The 22293-nt window shown below is 38.7% G+C and overlaps 2 protein-coding genes across 2 annotated transcripts; both read right to left on the minus strand.

Annotated features, from left to right (window-relative positions):
• Positions 1–460: 460 nt before the first annotated feature.
• Positions 461–10780, minus strand: LOC121951784 (dual specificity mitogen-activated protein kinase kinase 2). Its single transcript, XM_042498253.2, has 11 exons — positions 9910–10780; positions 9601–9811; positions 9323–9469; positions 8670–8747; positions 8166–8217; positions 7770–7894; positions 6421–6634; positions 5481–5533; positions 5286–5347; positions 5131–5176; positions 461–3801 (listed from the first exon to the last, which is right to left on the minus strand). Exons 1-11 carry the CDS (start codon positions 9990–9992, stop codon positions 3691–3693), a joined length of 1182 nt encoding a protein of 393 aa, XP_042354187.1. The 5' UTR covers positions 9993–10780; the 3' UTR covers positions 461–3690.
• A 121-nt stretch (positions 10781–10901) lies between these two features.
• Positions 10902–21421, minus strand: LOC148188078 (organic cation/carnitine transporter 2-like). The gene is made up of 10 exons (XM_088085381.1): positions 20163–21421; positions 18788–18891; positions 17028–17182; positions 16591–16762; positions 15912–16047; positions 15119–15213; positions 13313–13527; positions 13030–13212; positions 12470–12605; positions 10902–12273 (listed from the first exon to the last, which is right to left on the minus strand). The coding sequence occupies exons 1-10, from the start codon at positions 20532–20534 to the stop codon at positions 12240–12242; spliced, it is 1602 nt and encodes a 533-aa protein (XP_087941507.1). The 5' UTR covers positions 20535–21421; the 3' UTR covers positions 10902–12239.
• Between the last annotated feature and the right edge of the window lie 872 nt (positions 21422–22293).

Below are 22293 nucleotides of genomic sequence, written 5' to 3' on the forward strand. Positions count from 1 at the left end.
AATACTGTACTGATGCGATGGTGTGCTTTCTTGTTTTAAATTATTCCCAACAAGACCTCAACTAAAATCTTTTTGACTGAGTATCACAGACAGTCAGAGGCATAGGTTTTGTTTCAACACTGAGGGGACCAAGAGCTGCAGGGCCAAAAAATGAAGCCAAAAGAGAAGTGCCAAAAAAGTGTAGTTCATCGAATGGTCACTTGAGGCTGGCTCCAAAAGAGAGTAAATCCCCAGCAGACAATTATGTTAAAATGCCAAACTTTACAGCAGAAATAATTATGTTTACACCATGGTAAAAGAAAAGGTTTTGGTCTCTGTGGCTAGAACAGAGTAGAATACAATATAATTATTGTCTTTGTACACGTACAATGAAAATTGGATGCAATCCTGTGAAATGCAAAGCGTATTAAATAAATAAATATAAAAAATACACACACACACACACACACACACGCACATATAAAGAAAAGGATATATTTAAAAGATCTAGAAAAAACACACACAAACCATTCATACGTTCTGCTAATTTCCCAATTTCCCAACTGCCGGGGGGGCTGAATTTTTTATATAACTGTCTGCCAAAGGCTGTCTGCCAAAGTCTACAGCCTTTTTGACACAGAGATAGCACAACATGGCTGCTACGAAGTCCATTCTTTAGACCACCTTTGTTATTTACTCAAAACCAAATAAAAGTGGCATCATGCCGCTCCAGTGTGGGATTATAGACAGCATGCAGGCATCGCAGAAGCAAAAGTGTGACAGGCGAGACATTTAACACAGTGACTGACTCTGCTGTGACATATAATGCGTCGGCCGCCCTTTCTACACAATAACAATGGCAGAACATCTTTGGCGACTGATCCTGTCCTCTGTTCAGAGGGTAAATCTCACTGTCTTTCCAATTTGCGGACATTTACAGCTGTTCTTCTCCTCTGAGTTAGCCATTAACTGCTGCTTTTTAAATTTCCCACTGTTCTGTTATGTGAAACAGGAAAACTTTGACCACTTTCACTTATTTTGGTGATTTTTTGCACACCAATTTGGGCAATCTCTGCATCAGCTAAAGTTGTGATTGTCTTTAATTTGTCAAAATTACCGTCCTCTGCTGCTTTCACATTTCTATCGGGGAGGACATACGCACATGTGCCCCCCTGAAATCTACGCCTATGCAGCAAGTGAAATACACAAATCTGCTGCATTGTGAGAAAGTCATTTATGCCATAAGGTGACAAGAGCAGCTGTTTTGCCCCATTTTTCACAACATTTAATTTGTTTTTATTTCTTGTACACATATCCTCATTTCGCATGCCAAGGAGGAAGAAGTACAAGTGTCAAGGGACCACTGAAACAGCGATAACAGCAGTATGTGCTCATGTGTGAACTGTAGGCCCCCTGTTTGCCAGAAATATGAAAATAATGCTGGTTGTGATACACAACATGCTGCCACTGCACAACCCCTGCTAAGATACCTGAGCATATCTCTCAACAGGGGTCAGCCACATCACACTTAAATGAGCTGCAGTCTATATTCCTTCCTGTGGTGGTTGTAACCTGCTACGCTGAACGCTCAGTGACGGTGTGCATGGTTATGCATCTTGGCACAAAGTCATACCCAGTTTTCCCCTCATTTATGCTTTTGTTGATGCTCAAACAGAATCTCAACACGCTTGTTAGGTGCATTTTTTCAGACGAGCAATTCTTTTTTTTTTTCAATCAGTTTTGGAGGGGCGTTGTCATCTTTTTTATATTTGTGTCAGAAATGTTCAGTATTTCTTCTGTTCAATAGGGCCTTTACATTCTATAGACCACTCACTCACTCTTTTTCTCCTTTTTTTGCAAGAAAAAGCACAATAGCATCCTGTTCTTTTTCCTCGTTTTTAGCTCATCATCCCCTCCCCCTTTCTTGCAGATTTGAATTCATTAGCAATCAAAGAGCCACTGACAAACGCCCAATCTTAATTACCCTCTCATTTGCATATTTGCATATTAATGACTGCAGACTTTGCTGTTTTTCTGCTGCAGCAGTCCCCCTCCCATCAACATTGCTCAGACTTAGCCACCCCACACACTGCAACACTACATCTTTCTTCGAGCTCAAGGCAGCACATATCCAGCCTGAAGTTGACAGACATTCAAAAGGAGACATTTCATTATCGCCGCAGACACAGGCCAAACAGATGAATCATTGTGCTTGTAATTTAAATGGACTAATGTGTTCCAGCAGGGCTTTAGTTCACTCTTCTACTCTTCTTTTGAGTCAGTATAAGCATGGGTTAACTTGTGATGCACACACAATACACTACACAGAAAGTTCCAAGTATATTTTTCATATTTTCTATTTGGTAGCATACTTTTTGTACCAGAAGTCCTCAGAGCACTATGCCTGAGTGCTTCCCCCTTCTGGTGAAATGAGTGTACAACATTAAACGTGATAATGTGGAAAATTAAGAAATCATATTAACAATACACACAATTTATTGACAATTCTGACTTTAAAATGACAAAGCTTTCTATGATTTATCATAAAAAGTCTGTATCTTTAAAGGAACAGTTCACCCCACAATTATAAACAACATATTTTTCCTCTTACCTGTAGCTCTATTAATCAATCAAGGTTGTTTTGGTGAGAGTTGAAGAGTGTTTGGAAATATCAGCCACTGAGAATAGAATAGACCTTTATTGTCCATCACGGTGGAAATTTGTCTTCGGCCCACCAAAAACAGACATCATAGTAAAAGCCAAACAGGCAGTTAGTAAAACAAACATACAGACAACTCTACAGCTGGTATCTCAGCAACTTACACCAAAACAATTTTAGATTGATAAATAGTACTACAGGTAAGAGGGAAAAAAGTATTTTTGATTTGGGGGTGAACTGTCCCTTTAAACTATTACTTAAAGAAGGAAGTACACAAATAGAACAAAACAAAAGAGCAAAATGCCCTAATCCTGCCACAGCACAGGACGCACTTCAATGGCAAATCCGCGTCCGGTTGTTTACATCACAGTGAATACAAAGAAATAATCACTTGTTTCCGCTGAGACCGTTCAGTGAGTCGCGATGTAGCTTGCTTAAGAGATAAAAGCAGTCTTGTTACAGCAGGTACAGTCCAGGGATGAATCTCTCTAGCTCAGTGGAAGCTAATGGTACAACGATAAGCTGAAGATGTTGCTTTAATTTAACCCCGACATACAGACGGAGCGTTTAAGGTTGGAACGTTTTTCAGATTTTGGGCTATGACATGAGGGTCATGTTTAAATGTTTTTAACATTGTGCTTTGCCTCAAGAAATCTGATCATTTTTAGAAATCAGTCACATCACCAAACACAAAAACAGTACTAGACTCGATCATCTCTTGTTAACACAGACACACGTAACCCGACCTGTTTAGCAAAAATAAACCTATCCTTATATTACTAAATGTGGTTACATAACACACATAAAGACAAATTCATATATATACCTGTCTGTACACATGCACAGATGCATACAGATGACTGTAATCATCGACAGACTCGTGCTGTACAAACAGGATCTTTCCTGGCTTACAAGTTAGACGAGTTCATTTGATAGATGGAGACTTCAGAGGTTCACCTGAGGGAGGGCATTGCAAACAAGGTGTGTATGTGGGCGTCAGGCTTTCAGGCAGCAGCTTCTCCATGTTTTTATGAGTGTGTGTGTGAGTGTGTTCAGTCTGCAGTGTGTGTGGGAGTGCTTGGTTGGTTCAGCCCCATGGTTTTACAAAGCCAGCCAGTAAAGTCTACCTCCTCCACCTCAGACCGTTTGACAAACACATGGTTCTGCAACAAAACACACAATAAATACAAATTTGATACTGGATTTTAAATCTGATCATAACAGCTAATGAGAAAAGAGGTTTTTTGTCCGCTAACTAACTAAATGAACAGTGTGTAAGATTTAGGGGGATTTAGTGGCAGATTGCAATCAGCTCAAACTTTTCCCGGTTAGGATTCCTTCACTGTTTCTTTTTCAGGAGGTTTATATTGGGATCCGAATTATCCACAGAGGTCTCTTCTTCTCCAAGAGTAATGGACTGGATTAAAACTGGTAAAAACAAGGAATAAAGCAATTTAAAGCTGCAAACTAGTGTTTCTACAGTGTTCAGCATGTCAGAGAGGAGCCGCTAGCCCAGCACCTGCTAATCTGTGCTCACCTTTGGTCTCTGATAACTGAAGATCCAGACATTCAGGTTTTTACCAAAAGCCTACAGAGGTCTCTTCCTCTCCAAAACAAATAGGCCCTGTGATATAAACCACTAAACACATTGTTCTTTAATGCACTCTGGTTATTTATACATGCACAGCATAATACAGTTTATTGTGAAGATGTGTGTGTACATATCTTTGTGTAATTATACGGGTGCTTTTACTTTTTATATTTTATACTTTTAGGGAGGCTATTGTAGATATTTTACGTATTTATAAGTGTATACATACTTTTAACAAGGTTAGAGAAGCCACATTGCACACTAGCAACATTTCACTTTTTTTTAAAAACATTTTTATAAATTACATATCGTTTTTATTGCTTTGTCATGTGAGATGTAGATGTGTATCTTCTATATTTAGATGTCTTCTATAATGTAGTTTGACTGCAAATGTAGCTGCCTTATGAAGTAATTTCCCTAAGGATCAATAAAGCATCTATTAAAAACACTTAAATAAAGCAGTTTCACGTTTTGTTTTGTTTTTTTAAAAAAACCCTTTTTTTTCTCTTCACACTGTCACCTGGAAGAGGCTGCTCTGTTTAGTTTCTCTGTTCTTATCTAGTGAAAGTGCAAAAATGCTGATCTCCAGTGACCAGGGCCCACTCCCTGTGTAGATATAAACAGCTCATGCTAAGGTAACAAAAACACAAGGTGATCATAGACTCAGGGGATTTTACACTAAAGAAAACATACTCATGATATTTAATTTGTGCCAATATTTCCCCCTAAATCCTAAACACTGAAATCCTCAGTGTGTATGAATATAACAATTGGCTTCACAAAATGTAAGACTTTAACCCAATTTTTTTTATCTGGACTTTCAATCTCAGATATTACAAATTGGGAGCTTATCTTAATTCTTTAGTCGTGGTCTAACTGAAGACAAACTGATGATACTCACCATCAACATTTTCAAGTCAGCCCTTTCTGCTGGATTTTTGATGAGACTGAAGATGATAGGGGGAGACGGAAATTTTTAATCCACGAGGGGAAAAAAAGACGATGTGTACGTGAAAAGGAAAACAGCTTTTCTTTCAGGCTTAAATGTTGTCTTACCACTTTGTCACAAAGTCTTGGAAATCAGAGCTGAAGACGCCATGTGGTAGCCTGGGAGCGGGCTGGAATACAGAAGAAAGTTGAATGAACATCTGAATATATCACCGACCTGATTTTGCAAGGATGACAGTAAATACTTTTTGGCACCAGACGGCCATTTTTAGTGATTCTTTGGACAACTTCTTAGATTCTTACCTCGTTTACTATGTAGTCTAGAAGTTCAAAGATGGCCATTGCAGGACCATGACCTGGAAAAGGATCCAAGGTAATCTGTGTTTTATACTCAACATTTTAGCAAGAGAGTAATGTAAAAGATGGTAAGCATTTATGATTATTATAACTACTTTTCTGTTTGTTTGTTACACTGTCGTGTTAAGGAGAGAATTCCTGTTAGAATATGAATAGCTTGTAAATTCTAGAGGGGAGGTTTTTCCTTTAAGGCCCTTCACATTTCTTAACCTCTCCTGCACAATTGTCTGATCTCTATATTAGATTTCACTGGCAGGTATATTACTTTCTAAAACAGGAACTGATCAATCAAAACATAAAAATGAAACATAAACTGCCCCTTCAAGAGCAGGAAACCTGAACCATAAACATTAAAATCTCACCTGCAATCAGACTGACCAGGATAACATACTTAAAGAGGCTTTCACATTATGGACCCGGCCCCAGATCTGAATTTAACCCGACTACATGGAGTTGTTTTTTTTAAACAAGCTACGAAACAGTCACAATTTATTTAAGTTGCTTTCAAATCAGACAACTGGGCAGCCATCACAAACAGACCCAGATCCGGCTTTGCCCCAGTTTCCACCTGCAGTTGGAGGCAAAGAGCTCAGCGCCTGACAGCAGCGGCTCCTCTGACCAGGAGCAAAGCTTCGCCTCACTTTCTACACTGTAGTGCAACAAAAATGATAAAACAAATGTACTCAGATACAGAATTTCCAGTGGTGGTGTAGATAGTGGGGACACGTTAAGAATCAAAATTGGCTTATATTAAAACGGCCGTAGTACGCAGTTCACTTACATTGTGTTGCATTATTTCTTATGCTACTGCTGAGAGCTGTCTGAATGCAAAGATACCCATTTTATTTTATTATACTTATTTTACAAAATGGTGTGAGTTGCTCACCGCTGACAGGTCGACCTGGTGGTCTGGGTCTTGGTGAAGTGCTGAGCATCTCTTCTTCACTGCCACCCATGATGAGACGTCCAAATATGGCCTCCAGTTCTCTGGCATCTGGAGGAGGGATGGGGTAGCGTCCAATTGACAGCTCCACAAGGGACAGCCCCATGCTCCACACATCTGACTGCACAGAGTAGTGGGTTCCCTGCAATCTCTCAGGCTACACAGCAAACAAAATAAAAAACACACAACAAAATTAGCAATCATATCAAAAATATAAGGAATTGTTGCTTTAGTGCACAAGAATAAAATAATGTGAAATCAATTAGCTAATATATTCTTAATTTCTGTACTTAAAATGAGGTTGGGCGAATAATATTTTAATGGACCTATACTGAGCATCTGCCAATACCAAGTCCCAATCCGATTTGTCTTGTTTTCCGAGATAATACAGCTGTACTGTGCACACTTTAGGAGGGCTTCTTTAAGGTCATTTAAAAAAAAAAAACATGCATCTTTTTTATTTATTAGCCTATTATTTATTTATCTAACAAAATGAAGTATAAAATGTCTAACCCTCCCTTTAATCTTGCTGGCCTTCTGGCTGTCTCGAGGGAATATCTCTCCCTTTAAGAGTCCAGTGTTTGTTGTTTTGGCAGCCTGTATCTCAGTAACATGAATAAACTGTATTCTCTTGAGTGTTTATTTTCGTTGTCTGCACATCTTTTCAGTAGATTATGCTTCATTAATAAATAAGCCATATTGGTTTTTTGCTCATGGAGCTCGTGTACTTGCAGTGGCGATTGGTGAGGTTGGGAAACTCAGCACCACTGTCTGTGTCTCCTCGGTGCAGGGAAGAAAAACTCTGCAAAAAGCAGAACACGATGCCCTCTGACTGTGCTGAAATGAAACAAGTGCTCGTATCTCGTAAATAAACAGTCTCATACTGCGTTTACATTTATGGTGTGTGGTGTTTTGTACTGGGCGGGGCTCAGCTGCAGCTCTTAAATTCAGCAAAGAGGAGAAACAATAAGCTTAGTGGAGCAGAGGTGACGAAGGCTGCGCTCTGTGATGCTGTGTATTAAGAGTAAAAACACCTGTGTAACAGCTGACATAACACAAAGGACTGGATGCTCCATAAGCTCCGTTAAACCATGTTTTGATCGGCCCCTGATCTGATGATTGAGATCAGATTGCGATATCACTAGATGTTGGCAGTACACACAATACGATGAAGAGTGGGAACATTTAAATAGCCACCAAAAAAAAGCCAACTTAGACACAAAGGCAACAGATGTGAAAGAACTATACACAGCTGATCTCGTCAAAATGTGATTCAGAGACGAGCAACATACCGACATATAGGATCTGGTCCCAACAAAGGAATTGGCCATAGAGTCTATGAGCTGCCCGCTTACACCGAAGTCACACAACTTGATCTCCCCACGTGAGTTCACCAGTATGTTTGAAGGCTTCACATCTGGAGGTTTAAAAAGGTTTTCAACAAATAAAATTACCCAACTGAACATCTGTAACAGGATGCAGTGAAATGGGACTATCTTCACTTTGTGTAGACTGCAGCCATAATAACATAAAGGTCAAGATTTAGATTTTCTTTGGCATGCAGCAACATGTATGAACAGGTTGGTTAATACATGTATTAAGAAAATACAGGGCATTATTCTACTGTGCATTATGCCTTACAGATGAAATACAAGAATCAGAAGTTAAGCCCATGAAAAAATAAATACCTCTATGCATGATTTGATGTTTTTCTCTTAGGTATGCAAGGCCTCTCAAAACCTGTTTTAAAAAGGCAGAAATTACACAAGTCAATGATCAAAAATAACCTTAAAGGTATACTTTGCAGGACTGTCATGTACTGTTTGTAAACACCCTCACCAGTGAAAGTGAAAGCAAAAGCCATATCTCATAAGTGATAATTAAGAGGGCTTACTTCTGTATGACTCGACATTTTTGTCTTGAGGAAATCCCTCATAGTATGTTTTGATGTGAAAATAAGCATTAGAAACAAACATAAAACCATCCAGGCCCATGGTGTGTGTGTGTGTGTGTATGTTTACTAAGGGCATAATTTAATTTGAGCTCAATACAGTAAACTGGAACAGAGAGTGTTTAATTTTTTGTTAAATTGTTTAATCTAAACAGAGCAAACTAAACTAACAATTGTTTCATTGATTCCAATAATATAATATCACATAATATTACAATAGAGAGGATAATCAAACACTTACAGCGATGCTAACTTTGCCCAGAATCTCTTCAGGAATCCTCTTTGCTTCTTTCAGCACCTGGTCCAGAGATCCACCATCCTGCGCAATGAAAAGAAACAACAGGTCATAATATAGATAATTACAAGCACATTCTGTCTAAAGTGTAATTTTAAAGGATCACATCATTTCCAAATGTATAACGTGCCCTGAGTACATTTACTGAGTAAACACAGTGGCTCTTCAGTGGAAGAAATACATGCCCAATACAGTATTATGTGGTTTTATGTCATGTCTATCACAATCAATTTGCTTTACATTTTACCATTAAAAAAACACACTCCAGGTTATTCCAATTTTCATATAATTTGACAGATGCAATGTACTAAGGTGGCACAATCCAACCGAAGAAGACCAAGGAGAATTTCTGATTCGCATTTTAACTGTTTGATTGTTTTATGTTTTCTTAAACATGGTTCTAACACACACGCATAAAGAAAGGCCAGGGGAGACCTCGTATAAAGTCATTTCTGTACTTGACCTTTGGCATGGGCACATATGATAAAAACTTGCAAGGGTGCAAAAGAAGATAATGTCTCTTTGAAGACAAATTTACCAAAACATAAATACCTTAAACAGCCACCCATGCACACAGTCACTGGCTCTTATTCTCTCACCATGTGCTCCATGCAGATGCTGATCTCTCCATCGCTGTAAAATGCTCCATAGAAGCCCACAATGTAGGGAGAGTTACACTCATGCAGCACCTGAAGCTCTCGGATGATCTGGTTTCTGACAGCAGGTTTGACTTCAAGATGAATGAGCTAAGGAGAAAAGAGATTTGTTATGTTGAATGTGTAACATAAAGTGACCACTTGGTGCCAGATAAACAATGTTTTATTACTACACAGTTTGATCATATTCATATCATATAAAATTGTGATTTTTATCTCACCTTCCTGGCCATGATTATTCCTGAAGGTTTGTGACGTTCCTTGTTGACAACTCCTCCATTGCCTGCACCCAGCTCACAGACACGATGGAAGTCATCGACTCTCAACTCGCCCACCTTGGCCTTCTGGGTGAGGAAAGCTGCTAACCTTTTCTTCTGTTGTTTGTCCAGGTCCAACTCTTCCATTATTCTTTCAAGTGCCTCTAAACTGGCCCTGAGGAACACCATACAAAGCATCATTCAGATTACACAAATGACTAACACATTTAGTTTAAATGGTACATTAGGATATTAATGCAGTTAGTAACTTACTCTGAATCAGTGCTGGTGGAGGTGGGTAACCCATCGCCAGCAGGAGTAATGTTTAAGGGCACGGGTTTCTTTTTAAGAGGCATGCTCACTGGTGGATAAACTATGAGGCCTGTTTAAGTGACACCATCCTTCAGGCTACAAATGATAAATGACTAAGGTTAACTGCGGCCACATGGTGATGTCTGACTGGGGAATGACTGATAATGTTATCTGTGATCAGCATAAAGTTTTGCTTCCCGTGCAAACGTTTGGTTAAAGCGTTAAAAAAAAACCAACATAAACTTGTAGATGTTACCTTGACTAACTACAGGTATACTTTGTTTCCTGTTAGTTATTTTGTGGGACATTTAGCCTTGCTAGGTAAATATGGCCGAGCTAACGCTTGCATTACGACTCTCTGGTTCACAACACAAAGCAGCAAGACTCCAAAATTCATCAAAACAATAGAGCACGTCAAAGTTAGCTAAATTATAGTAACTTTAGTCGTTTTAAATTATGATGCATAACAATTCTTACGCAGGACAAAAAACATTATCGTTATTGCACTGACTTGAGATAATAGGATTTTAACTTCATCTATGCTAAACTAGCTACAACATGACGGAAAGCATAATATTTTCAGAACCAGGGACATCACTTTAACACGGCAGCTAGCCTGCTAACTTCATCTGCTAGCTAGTTAGCGGTTGAGTTATCGCACGCGACTGTTTTACTCTACAAAAGCTGTCTGTGCCGTGTCCCAACCCAGCAGAAACAGCAGCCGAGCGGGAGGCTGTTGTTTAGTAGTCTATCCTAGCTTTTGTTTTTTCTCTCCGCTGGAAAGTGTGTGTGGTCACAGCAGATACAAACTGATCCCAGCATCAGCAGCAGAGACGGGGGCGCGCCGCACAGCCGGTGTGATAATCTCGCGATATTTCAGACGACGACAGTCAGCTGTGCAGTCATAACTAGTGCACTAGAATAAACAATAAACTCTTAAAGGGCTCTGGTCATAACGAGTGAACGGGATTATGGCATTTTGTTTATTTAGGCCAAGAACATTTCAGTACACGTACAATTCAAAGTGCTTTACACTGAAGGACAACAGATGGAAACCATTCGGAACATAAACAGCATAAATATATATAAGAACGCAGTATAAACATCATTCACCATCAGCATAATAATTTAGAGAATCGAAAGTCACTGACACAATCAAGTGTGGTCAAATGAATCTATTAAGTTACCGTAAAACTTCAATTAACACCGCAGGCTATTATTTGCTTAAACCACTGCACTGCAAAGGTTTTTATTTGGGACAGGTGTCTTTATGGGACAGGCTTCAATTCCTTTCACATAAAAGTGTTACTCAGTAAAGATGGAATTACAATGAAATTTTTTATATGAGCCTCTTTTTTTGCATCTGTCTTATTCACTCTGCAGGTATTACTTCTTCATTGGTGCTCATAGTTTCAGCTAAATGAACAAGATGATAAAGTTATGGAGAATCTTGCCAAGCTAACCGTGTGTATTATGTATTATGCCCATGTTGACAAAAGACGGTAATCTTGAAAAACTGGATAGCCTTAAATGCACCCACTCAAAAAGAATGGATCACTGAAGTAATAGAAATTATTAAGTTGGAAAAGACTGCTCTCAAACTGAAAAATAATGATGCAGAATATGCTGAAACATGGGCGCCAGAGTGCTTAATGTTAGTATACAGAAGAAAACAGTCTGAGATCACATTTGTTTATATCATTATTATTATTTATGCATTTATCAATTTATTATTTTTTGAAATGGGCACATGGTTGTAGTGCTCCTTTTTTGTATATGTTGACCTACAGTTAGGCGTACTACAGTTACATGTTGTTACTGTAGTAATGTGTAACATTACATGTTGTCTGTGTGAGATGACAGTATAGAGAAAGTTGTTAGAGATTAACCTTGTTTGGGACTAATATTGTTTGAGGGGCGTGTTGGTAAGGAGTTAATTTAAATTTTGCTTTTGGTTAGGAGGGGGGTTAGAAATAACAGGATTCAATTATACGTTGATGAATTGCTACTATTGTGTATATTTCGTTTTCCTTTATTTTTTTTGTCAATCTGTTTGTTAGTCAATAAATAGTACTTTTAGGAACGTGTTTCAGCCCTTTGCTTTCCTGAGCATTACAGGCTTGGGATGAAACACGTGGTTGTCTTCTTCTTCCAAACATCGTTAAAAAAAACCATAAACTTATTTGTGAGGGCTGTTACCAGGCTTTTGTCTGTGATCACTCATCTCTTGCTGTGATTTTCTTTCAGCAGGGGGCACTCTTGCTCATTTATTTACAGCCTTCAGTATCTGACTAAAGTGTAGCAGTTTCCTTTGGACAGCAGCAGCTATAAGATACAAAGAGCCAGAGAGAGAACTATATTACAATGCACATAATCACAAACTAAGAGATACATCTGTCATATAGTTTGCTCTATAACATGTTTGATCCATTGTGAATACATGTTTGTTTAACAGAACAGCTTTCTGGTAGTTATGTTTGTTACTGTTAATAATTATTGACACATTCACAGACACACATACCCTCTGATGGGTCTGGCCTCGTTTATAAGATCAGGAAGTTTTCTGTTTCTGGTGTCCGGCAGCAGTATGCTAACAGCAGCAGCCATGATGCTGACTACGCCAAAAACAATATATGGCAGGATTTTGCTGTATTTGCCTGCAAACAGAATGAAAGGCATTTACATTAGTGTGTGAGAGTTTGTAAACTAATAATTTTATATGTTTTTTTCTTTAGTCACTTTAGTCAAATGCAGCCCCTTTAATTCAAATGCATCAAGAATTTTCTTGATTCTTTGTTCACTGTGGAGGGATGCAAGAAAAAAATAAGTTGTCTTCAAAAATTCAAGGTAACACAGTGTGACTAATTGGTGTGTTGAGTCTGAAAGTCTGCTGTGAGTCCCTAAACCTTGTGAAGGTGCAATGCGAACTTTCTAAAGTATCCCTTCAAAGGAAAGCATGTTCACTCAAGTGTATAAATATCATCTACAGTTAGATATTCTACTCTCTCTCTCTCTCTCTGTTTAAGTTTCAGCAGTGTACTTTGATACAGCTAGTACAACAGAAAGAACAAAAAAACTTGCCCATGTAGATCACATAGGGAGAAACGATAGAGCCGATGCGTGCAGCTGTGGAGGCGATTCCTAAGCCCATGCTCCTGACCACAGTGGGGATCAGCTCAGTAAAAAACACAAAGACGAGGCAGTAAGCAGCAGACACACCAGTCTTTCCAACCAAGGCTAACACCTGGAACATGACGTGCATGTCTGAGAAAAACAAACAGAATTATTAGACCATTTTACACATGCAGAGCGTCTTCTAGTCCTTTCAGAGATGCCAGATTCAGTCAGTATTGAGTATACAGACCTTCAGGAACCAGCTTGATAACCAGAAGCATGATTCCACAGAACATCAGCATGGAGAAGAGGAGTATGGGTCGTGATACGCGATTAACCAGCACTGAAGTGGCTAAATACGCCATAATATCAATGGCTGCTGAAATGAAGCAGTTGAGGTAGACATTTCCATTCAGGTTACTGGTATTGAGACTGAGACCATAGAAGACCACGGTGGCAGCCAACCTGCAGAAATACAAATGTAGGACTGGATGAAGACTGAAGATAAAGTGTTTAAAGGAGCTCTATGTGACACAAAGAGCAACAGTGCTGACAGAGCTAACATCTGCATTTACACTGCCTGTTCAAGGCAGGAATATCACGCCATTATGCCACCTCGCTGTTCTGTATATTTTGTCCAATCGCGGAGAGGGGGGACAGAGTGGTCTTGTCTCTGAGCTGGGAGTGGAGATAGTAGGCTAACAGGCTAACACTGACATGTTATACCTTTGTTATTGTTTATAAAGAACTGCCCACGCATATATTATGTACTGTATTACACTAGCGGCTGACACTGTTGTGTAACATGTCACGCCTGTCATGCCTCTTTTAATTGTGGGATGCTGCGATGAAAGTGTGTAATCACACACTAAAGCAGAATGATGCCGCCATCATATGGTTCTGAGTAAAAATGCAGGGGCGGTATAAAGTGGGGACTTGATGAGGCCCTATCGCGCGGTCTCTGTATAAAACTGCCGTTATAAATCTGGGGGGAACCTGAACAGTGAGCGCTACGCTTCCATAACGTCGATGTTCTGATATAAGCAGTAGCTGCCGTATGAGCAGAGTGCAGCAGAGTGGCAGCGATTAGTTGGCCTTGAGATACACTCACAGGAAATCAAATTCACTAACCACAACAAAATAGAGAAAAGCTCGGATAACAACACACAGAGTTTGCGTAAATTCATTCTCTACTCAGGAATCCATTAATCCATTATAATTTTACATCACAAATAGTGGTTTGCTGGCTTATTAATGCTCTTAATGTCACTTACCACTCCTTTAAATGATACATGACGGTGTCATATAGTGCTTGAGCTCAAGCTGACAATATATTCAAGTTGCTTTGCAGAAGCTACAGTTTAAATTTGTATTTAATTATGTAGTAAAGTAATTTTTAGGGTTAAAGGTCCAGTGAGTAGCATTTAGTGGCATCTTGCAGTGAGGTTGCAGAACTGAAACTTCTTCTGTGTGACAAGCGTGTAATGGCTAACATGTAAATGTAAATGACCCTCTCTAGAGCCAGTGTTTGTTTTTTTCTGTTCAGGATTACTGTAAGAAGCAACATGGCAGACTACATTAAAGAGGACCCGCTCTGTAGGTAGATATAAATGGCTCATTCTAAGGTAACGAAATCATAAAATACTTTGTTCCTGTTGATGAAAACATAGTTCTGAACGTATATTCCATAGATGCCCCGAATCCAAACTGGACCTTGAAGACAAACTTCTAAAAGTGAAATTAATCATTAAAAAAATGGTGTAAAATATAATTAATGTATTAATAAAATAAGATTTCAAAACTCTAATCAAAAACACCATACCTGTAACTGATCTTCTGTAGTATCTTTCCTAAATTGCATTGTTTGCCATATACCCTGCATGACTGCATTTCATATTTATTTATCTTTTTCAAGTTATGGGCAGCAGTGTGGAATCAGAGCCATAAGCACTTATTTGTCAAACATATGACAATAGGAAACTTCTTTAGTGTAGAATAAAGTGCATGTGCTACCATATTCACAAATGTTACAAACAGAGAAAAGAAGACATGTTACCATATGAAAACACCCAGAATTGTGATATTCCTGATGTTAGGGGTGCGTATCAGGTCCAGGTAAGTATACGTATGCTCCTCTTCACTTTCATTTTTCTGAATTAGACATAAAAAAGCAGTCAAACCACACACATGCTTGTCAAGGTTTGGGCTGTATTTTATACTGGTACAAAACAGAGTGCCCCATTTGAAATTCATAAAACCCAGAATTAAGTTAGCATTACAGCAACTCCAGTTTCCTCGTCTGAAAGTAAATGTTTTTTTTGAATGGGTCTTTGGTTAGATGCTTGAAATAACTTCTGTGGTTAACACAAGCTTAACATACTCTTATACTTTATTCTACGACATAAATTACATCAGTACCCATTTGTGAATTTTGAAGCTTATGTGTGACTTTAAAAAGCCACACATAAGAAACAAAAACAAAATGATGCAGAACATGACTTTACAGCCTCATTGCAGTAGTGATGTAAGTCATGCGACCGTGGTTTAGTTCGATTATAGCCATTAGCTTTGTACCTCTGGTGATTGCATTTAGGCCTCAGATATCCTAAAAGTGGTGTTCATTTATGAAGATTATCCCAATGAATGAAACGTGGACGTAACATAAATCTTTGTTGACCACAGAGTTTATTTTCTGCAACAAACAAAAAATCCAATGGCAAAATCCCATAGGCTTTTTGACAAGGAAACCAAGCCATAACTAACTAAGTTGGCCTACAGAAAAACGTCATCCCTGGGGCGCTCTATAGCTTCCACAGCATGAGGAGGGAAACTGGAATAAATACCTTTACCTCAGAACATTCGTTTGACCTGAATATAATCTCAGGAGCGGGGACTCTGTTCCATTTTGCAGCAGTGCGTATGACAAGCTCAGCCTCCTTCACACGACCTTTCTGCAAAAGCCAACGGGGAGACTCTGGAATCACCCTGAACAGAGATGGAGACACAGAAGTTCATTCATCTTTTGAAGTTACCACTGAAATATATTGAGACACAGCACATCTAGAAACAGGTATAAGGTGAATTTAAACAATAATTCTGACATAGGATATACTAAACACTGATATTTTTATTAGAGGTTGACAGATTATCAGCCTGGTCATTTATCAGGGCCGATATTTGGCATTTTGCTGATTATCTGTTTAGCGTTCTATTTTAATGATCAACGCTAAAATTAATAAATAAAAAAGTACAAAGAAGCTTTATATAAAAGTTTCTGGGAACTTGCTGTATAAAATGTTGAAAATTTCAGTTTTGATTTAACATTTGCTAAAGGCATTTAAACAAAGTTTTGCGTTAGAGTTTGTTATATTCCAAATTCTAAGTATTGACAGAGATTTTCATTTTTATTGTAAATGCATATCGGTTATCGGTCTCAGTTATTAACTACTAATAATCAGTATCGGTTTGGCCCTGAAAAACCAATATTGGTTGACCCCTAATTTGTATGCCAATATTCATGAGACTTACCACCAGGCTGGAAAAAGCAGGAGGCCGGGGATGGCAGAAGTAACCAGTAGCATCCTCCAGCCTCGTATGAGGTAGCCCAAGAGCGGCAGCAAGGCATATCCGATGCCAAAACCTAAGCAGTGGCCCAGCACAGCGTAACTCACCCTGGCCTTCGGGCCAAGGATCTCAGACCCTGACCAAGTAGAGGATCAGGAGCATGGCATTAAAATGAGAGACAACATGAAGGTATATGATATTAACTTAACACAAAAACTATCTGAAGCTATACTGAGTTCATTGCTCCCTTCAACAGCCTGATCACAAGTCGGCGACCTTCTACAGCTCGCCTCATGGGAAAACTACACAAGTAAGCTACACTGTGACACAGGAAGATCCTGGGGAAGAGATAGAGGCAGGAACTCTTTTTAAAACCGATAGAAGTGCATGTGCTGTCTCACCCAGTACGAGTGACGTAATGTAATTGGATATCTGGCCAAGTCCTCTCAGACAGTTGATGACACAGAACATGACCCAACTGACAGAGGTGGCCTGGATCAAGGTAGTGACTGTTTGTAATGCCATGGTGAAAAAAAACACCAGCTTTCTGCCGAACCTGCGAGACAATGCACAGAGACATGAAATGAACAGAGCATATACGAGCTGTGAGTAAACACAACCACATCACTGAGGACATTACAGTGGGCTCAGTTATCTCAGTTATCAGTCAATGAACTGAGAGTATAATATAAATTGCAATCAGCTTGAAACTTTTGGCTTTCAATTGTATTTCATTTTAACATCTTGTTGCATGGAAATTAAAGACAATTTCAGCTGTCATGCACTTCCTTTAAGTACAATTTACTTTACTACATTTACAGTCCAGTTCCAAGAATAACATTTAACATAACACATAGATTTTTGGAAACCACGGATGTGTTAGATTTGTATATTTCATATGCATCATATCTACGTTTCTAAAGTGATAAAGTAGATCAGATTACATACGAGATGAGCTTTCCATCAGGAGGAGGAGGGGATGGTGGATGGTGTGACAACACAGTGACAAAGCTGCCAAGCAGCAGCAGATCACAATTTGAGACTAATAAACGACAACTATGGGGATTTTTTTGTGATGCGTCAGGACAATTCAGTCTGGTTTGCTGCAACAAACTAAGTACTTTTTTAACGACACATCTGAACATTTCCAGCCTTGTTTGCTATGAAGTATTCATGTATTTAATAATCTGTAGCCCTTTTTACACAAAGATCATGACGTAAGGCTGCTACTAAGTCCCTTCTTTATGCTGTTTTTGCATTAATAACCAAACAACAGTGTCATCATGTTGCCCCAGCGTGTGATTTTAGACAACATGCAGGCATCATGGAATCATAAGAGTTATGATGGATGAGGCGTTTAAGAGTGTTGTCCTCTAGTGTGACATATAAAATATGTGGGGCAGCTCTTTATAAACAATAACGATGACGTAACATGTCAGTAACAACTATTTAGCGTCGTTTTAATGTGGCGACTGATGTTATCCACTGGAGCTCCCGAACGTCATTGTTTTTCCAATTTGCAGTCATTTCTGGCTGCTGTTAATCTACTTTTAGTTAGCCAGCTGCCTAGCTGCTTTTAATCATAGAGCCCATGGTCTCATCCTGCCAGCTGTTCCTTTTACACAGACCCTGATGCGGCATTGTTACTACCTTTATTGCTGGCTCAAGGCGGAGACAGCTCTGTCCCCCCCTCATGAGGTTGTACCTTTTACACAGAACAACAAGGAAGCATAGTGGTGCAAAACGACTGTCTTGAACAGGCAGTGTAAATGGGCTTGTGATAATTAAACTGTTGAGAACCCTCAGAATTAACCTAATGAAAAATAATTATTACTGAAAAGGAAGGAAGCAATGACATCAATATTTGAGTGCAACAAGCATATTTTGAACATCTTCCTGAGATTCACATCATACTGTATATCATACTTCTCTTCCTGATAAACCGTGTTTTTGAAACACATTTCGTGATCCATTTTGACACACATTTTGAAAAGCATTTTAAAACAACTTTGTTCCTAAAGCTCATCCTGAAAGAGCAGATTTTCCAGTTTCAGTAGGTTTGTCAGGTTGTTTTTCTTCATATTTATACTTCTCCCTCTTGCTCGCGCAGCCCTCATTTTGTTAAAGTGTCTTTTGTCATAAATCATCAACACAGACTTACCGATCTGACAGTTGACCACAAACACAGGATCCAATCAGGGTCCCTACAAAGAACAAGGAGGTGGAAAAAGGTACCTTCCATGCACTTTCACACACCAGACCCCACTGTAATTAACAAGAGAGAAAAAGATCATTCAGGTGACTGCAAGACACATTTCAGAGACACTGGAGTTACATATAATTAGTCAAAAGTTTCACTTGACCTTCAGCTTTCAGAAAGCCACAGCCGGTATGAAAATAGCTTATGTAATCGCAACATGTTTTTAACCCAGTTAAAAGAATTGTAGAAAAAGCTCCTTCCACTTCTCAACTGATCAGAGAGCTGATAACATATAAGACAATGGAGAAATTATTCAATTATTTTGTCATAATTATTCTTTAAATGTAGGGGAGACTGGGGATGGTTGGAACATTCAGCAAGTCTTATTCCTCAAATTAGACACATGCTACAGTAATAGTTTGTACTTCTTCTCACTCCTTTTCAAATACATAAACCGAGTCATGTGTTTTCACCATTTCTTTCACATTAAGTTTTCTCATTGTCTGTAAATATATTTTTTTGTCTGTTTGCTTTTGTATAGTAATTCCTCAATTTCTTTTTTTTTACATGCTAAGAACACTCAAGCCTCATTCCCACTAACACCCGCTAACAACCGGCTTTTTATTGGAATTGGAAAATGTACAGTTGGCACTCATATCTGGGTCAAATGACTGCAGTAGTCACGCCTACTTATGCGATCTTATGAGACCGACAATCCCAACAGCTGATGCAATTATGCGTTTTCACATTGGGGCGTTGTGTGGACATTTTAGAGTGACCTTTTATCATGACCATGCCATGGCCACTTTTGTAATATTCATAACATTGGTCAGGTGGATGGATTATCCCGGAAAAGGAGAAATGCTCACTAAAATTGATTTTTAACAAATGTGCAACAAATTTGGAGAGAAATGTATCTATATGGTGCATAAATAAATCCTAGACATTTAAACTAAACCTGTGAAAATGAGAGCAAACAATTACATTTTTGCTCAGTATAATCATATCAATAAAAAAATACATCAATATTAGTGTTCAACAATGCATTTTTTTTTAGAATAGGCAACTATCCGTACTAACACAAAACAAAAAACACAAGTGGGCTGAATTAATCAAATCCACTGCATTTTTAAGGTGTTGCAACTGCCCCTTTGTCTATGATTTCTTCCGTTCAAAAAATATTGTGAACTATATATCATATGCAGTCATCTTTAAATAGTAGGCCTATGACTGGTTAGCAGACAAATGTAAGTTCACTGTATACAACTTGGAAGCTCTGGTCCAAATAGTCTCTGAGAAATGCGAAAAGTGTTCCTCAGTCTCCACCCTCTAATACCTCAGACACGATGGTGTTGGTGTATATCTCAGTGCTGAAGACCCATCCATCCAGACATGGCTCCGTGTCATTGCTGGTTCCCGCTGTCTCCGTCCAGTTTCCGTCCAGTTTGTACCGGGAACAGCTGTCCGGTCCGATCCAGCTGCTCCACTCGCGTAGAGGAACCTCCACATCTGTGCCGTTACGCGTGGAGTTGGTGGACACTTTGCAGTGGTGCTGGGGTGTATCAGAAACAAAGACCACTATCGTTCCCGCGTACCCGCATGTAATTGCGCTTAAACTGAGCACACCGATTATTAGTAGTTGAAAGAAGCCGTAGTCGCCCAGAAAAGACGTGATTTTATCAAAGTCTTTAATGTTCCCACCCGACATGGCTGACTGGAAGTGGCTGTGACGCCTCCTTAATGAAGGTCTATAACGTGCAAAACCGGTCTTAATATATTATCTTTATACCTCCAGTCTCACTGCAATAAAATGAGAATAGCAAACGTTATTCCTTCTGGTGTTAAAAGTAGTGAAGCCTGTTTGATAGACTATTTCAGGTCATGTAGCTGCGCTTAAGGTTACAGGGTTAATGTTGCCACACAGAGCAAATATAAGTTTGGCCTCTACAAGATCGACTAACTGGCAGAGAAGAAAACCTAAACTCACTGTTGGTAGGTCTGCAGGAGACTTTTTTCCATGTTGTTGCTCATGCCTTCTTAGTTAAAATGCATCAGAAACACATGAGTTTTGACCTTGTTTGACTGCAGGTTGTTGCTGAGTCATCACTCTGAGACTGCTGTTTTACTGCAGTCTGTTAAAGACTGTTATTATGCAATTCAAAAGTCTAAACCAGGGCACAAGTTGCAAGGCAATGACAATAAACTGTCCTATAGTTTGTTCAGTGAGCAGTGGGCGCAGTGCCAAATTTTGACCACTGTGCATTAGCGGTCTCTGTGGGGCCCATGCCCTTCCTCTCTTGATACATACCAGCTAGCAATTTCTGGTTCTAAAAACGCTCTGAGAATGGCACAGTGCAACCATGCAATGTTTTGGTAACGTTTCCAGCAGCAAGTTTTCTTTTAATTCCCAGAATGTTCTTAGGGTAACATTCTCTATAAACATCAATTTCTCTTTTTTTTTTCTTTTTTTTTTTTTTTAAATTGTTAACATATTACATTACACTATATTTTCATTTTTAAAACATCTGTAATCTCAGGCCTCAATAACATGTTCTGAACATTAAAAATTAAATCCATTATAATAATTGTAATTATTATTATTAATATTATTATTATTACTATTATTATTGTTAATATTATATTATTTTATTTTCTTAGGTTTTTTTGAGGGGGTGTTATTTTAAATGTTGAAGTTTTGGGTGTTAATTTCTATTTTTATATCATTTTGATTTGGGGGGATTTTTTTCTTTATAATCTAGAGGTTTGGGGTGTTTTTCAAAATTCATTTTTAATAGTGTCATTTTTTGGGGGGGGTCTTCTTTTTTTTGTTTGTTTGTTAGTTTTTTGGATGTGTTTTTTCTTGAAGTTGCATGGGGTACTTTTACTTTTCATATTTTAAATACTTTTTCCTGATTATACTTAGTTACTTTTACTAGAGTACCATTTTTTCAATGTAGGACTTTTACTTGTAACAGAGTATTTTCACAGGGTGGTATTAGTACTTTTACTTAGGTAAAGGATCTGAATACTTCTTCCACCCCTGCACACTGGTGGGCTTTAGCACAGACCATATCAACGTTGAGTCAAATGTTAGTACGTCGTTTTTATTGTTCCCAGGTTCTTTTATTGTTCAACAACTTAACTGCCTGGCCATGACTAAAAGCAGAGTAACAGGTGCAGACTTCTTCCTGAAGTCAATTATCATCTCTTTTGTTTTCAACACAAAAATATCTGAGAAAGAGTGCTCACACCACCAATCACTGAAATCATTCACCACTGGACCATAGACAACACCGTCATCACTAAGCAGGGACACAATAATAGAATCATCCGCAAAGCTAATAATATGTCTGCCTTCATAGTGACACTGACACACAATTGTGTGTTAAAAATAAAAGTGGTGAGTGGACACAACCCTGGAGGGAGCCAGTAGAAGATAAAAGAACCTACTCAAACATTACTCTTAC

The sequence above is a fragment of the Plectropomus leopardus genome, chromosome 12 (genome assembly GCF_026936395.1).
Source record: "Plectropomus leopardus strain MGB_pleo_1.0 chromosome 12, ASM2693639v1, whole genome shotgun sequence".
Classification (NCBI taxonomy): Eukaryota; Metazoa; Chordata; class Actinopteri; order Perciformes; family Serranidae; genus Plectropomus; species Plectropomus leopardus.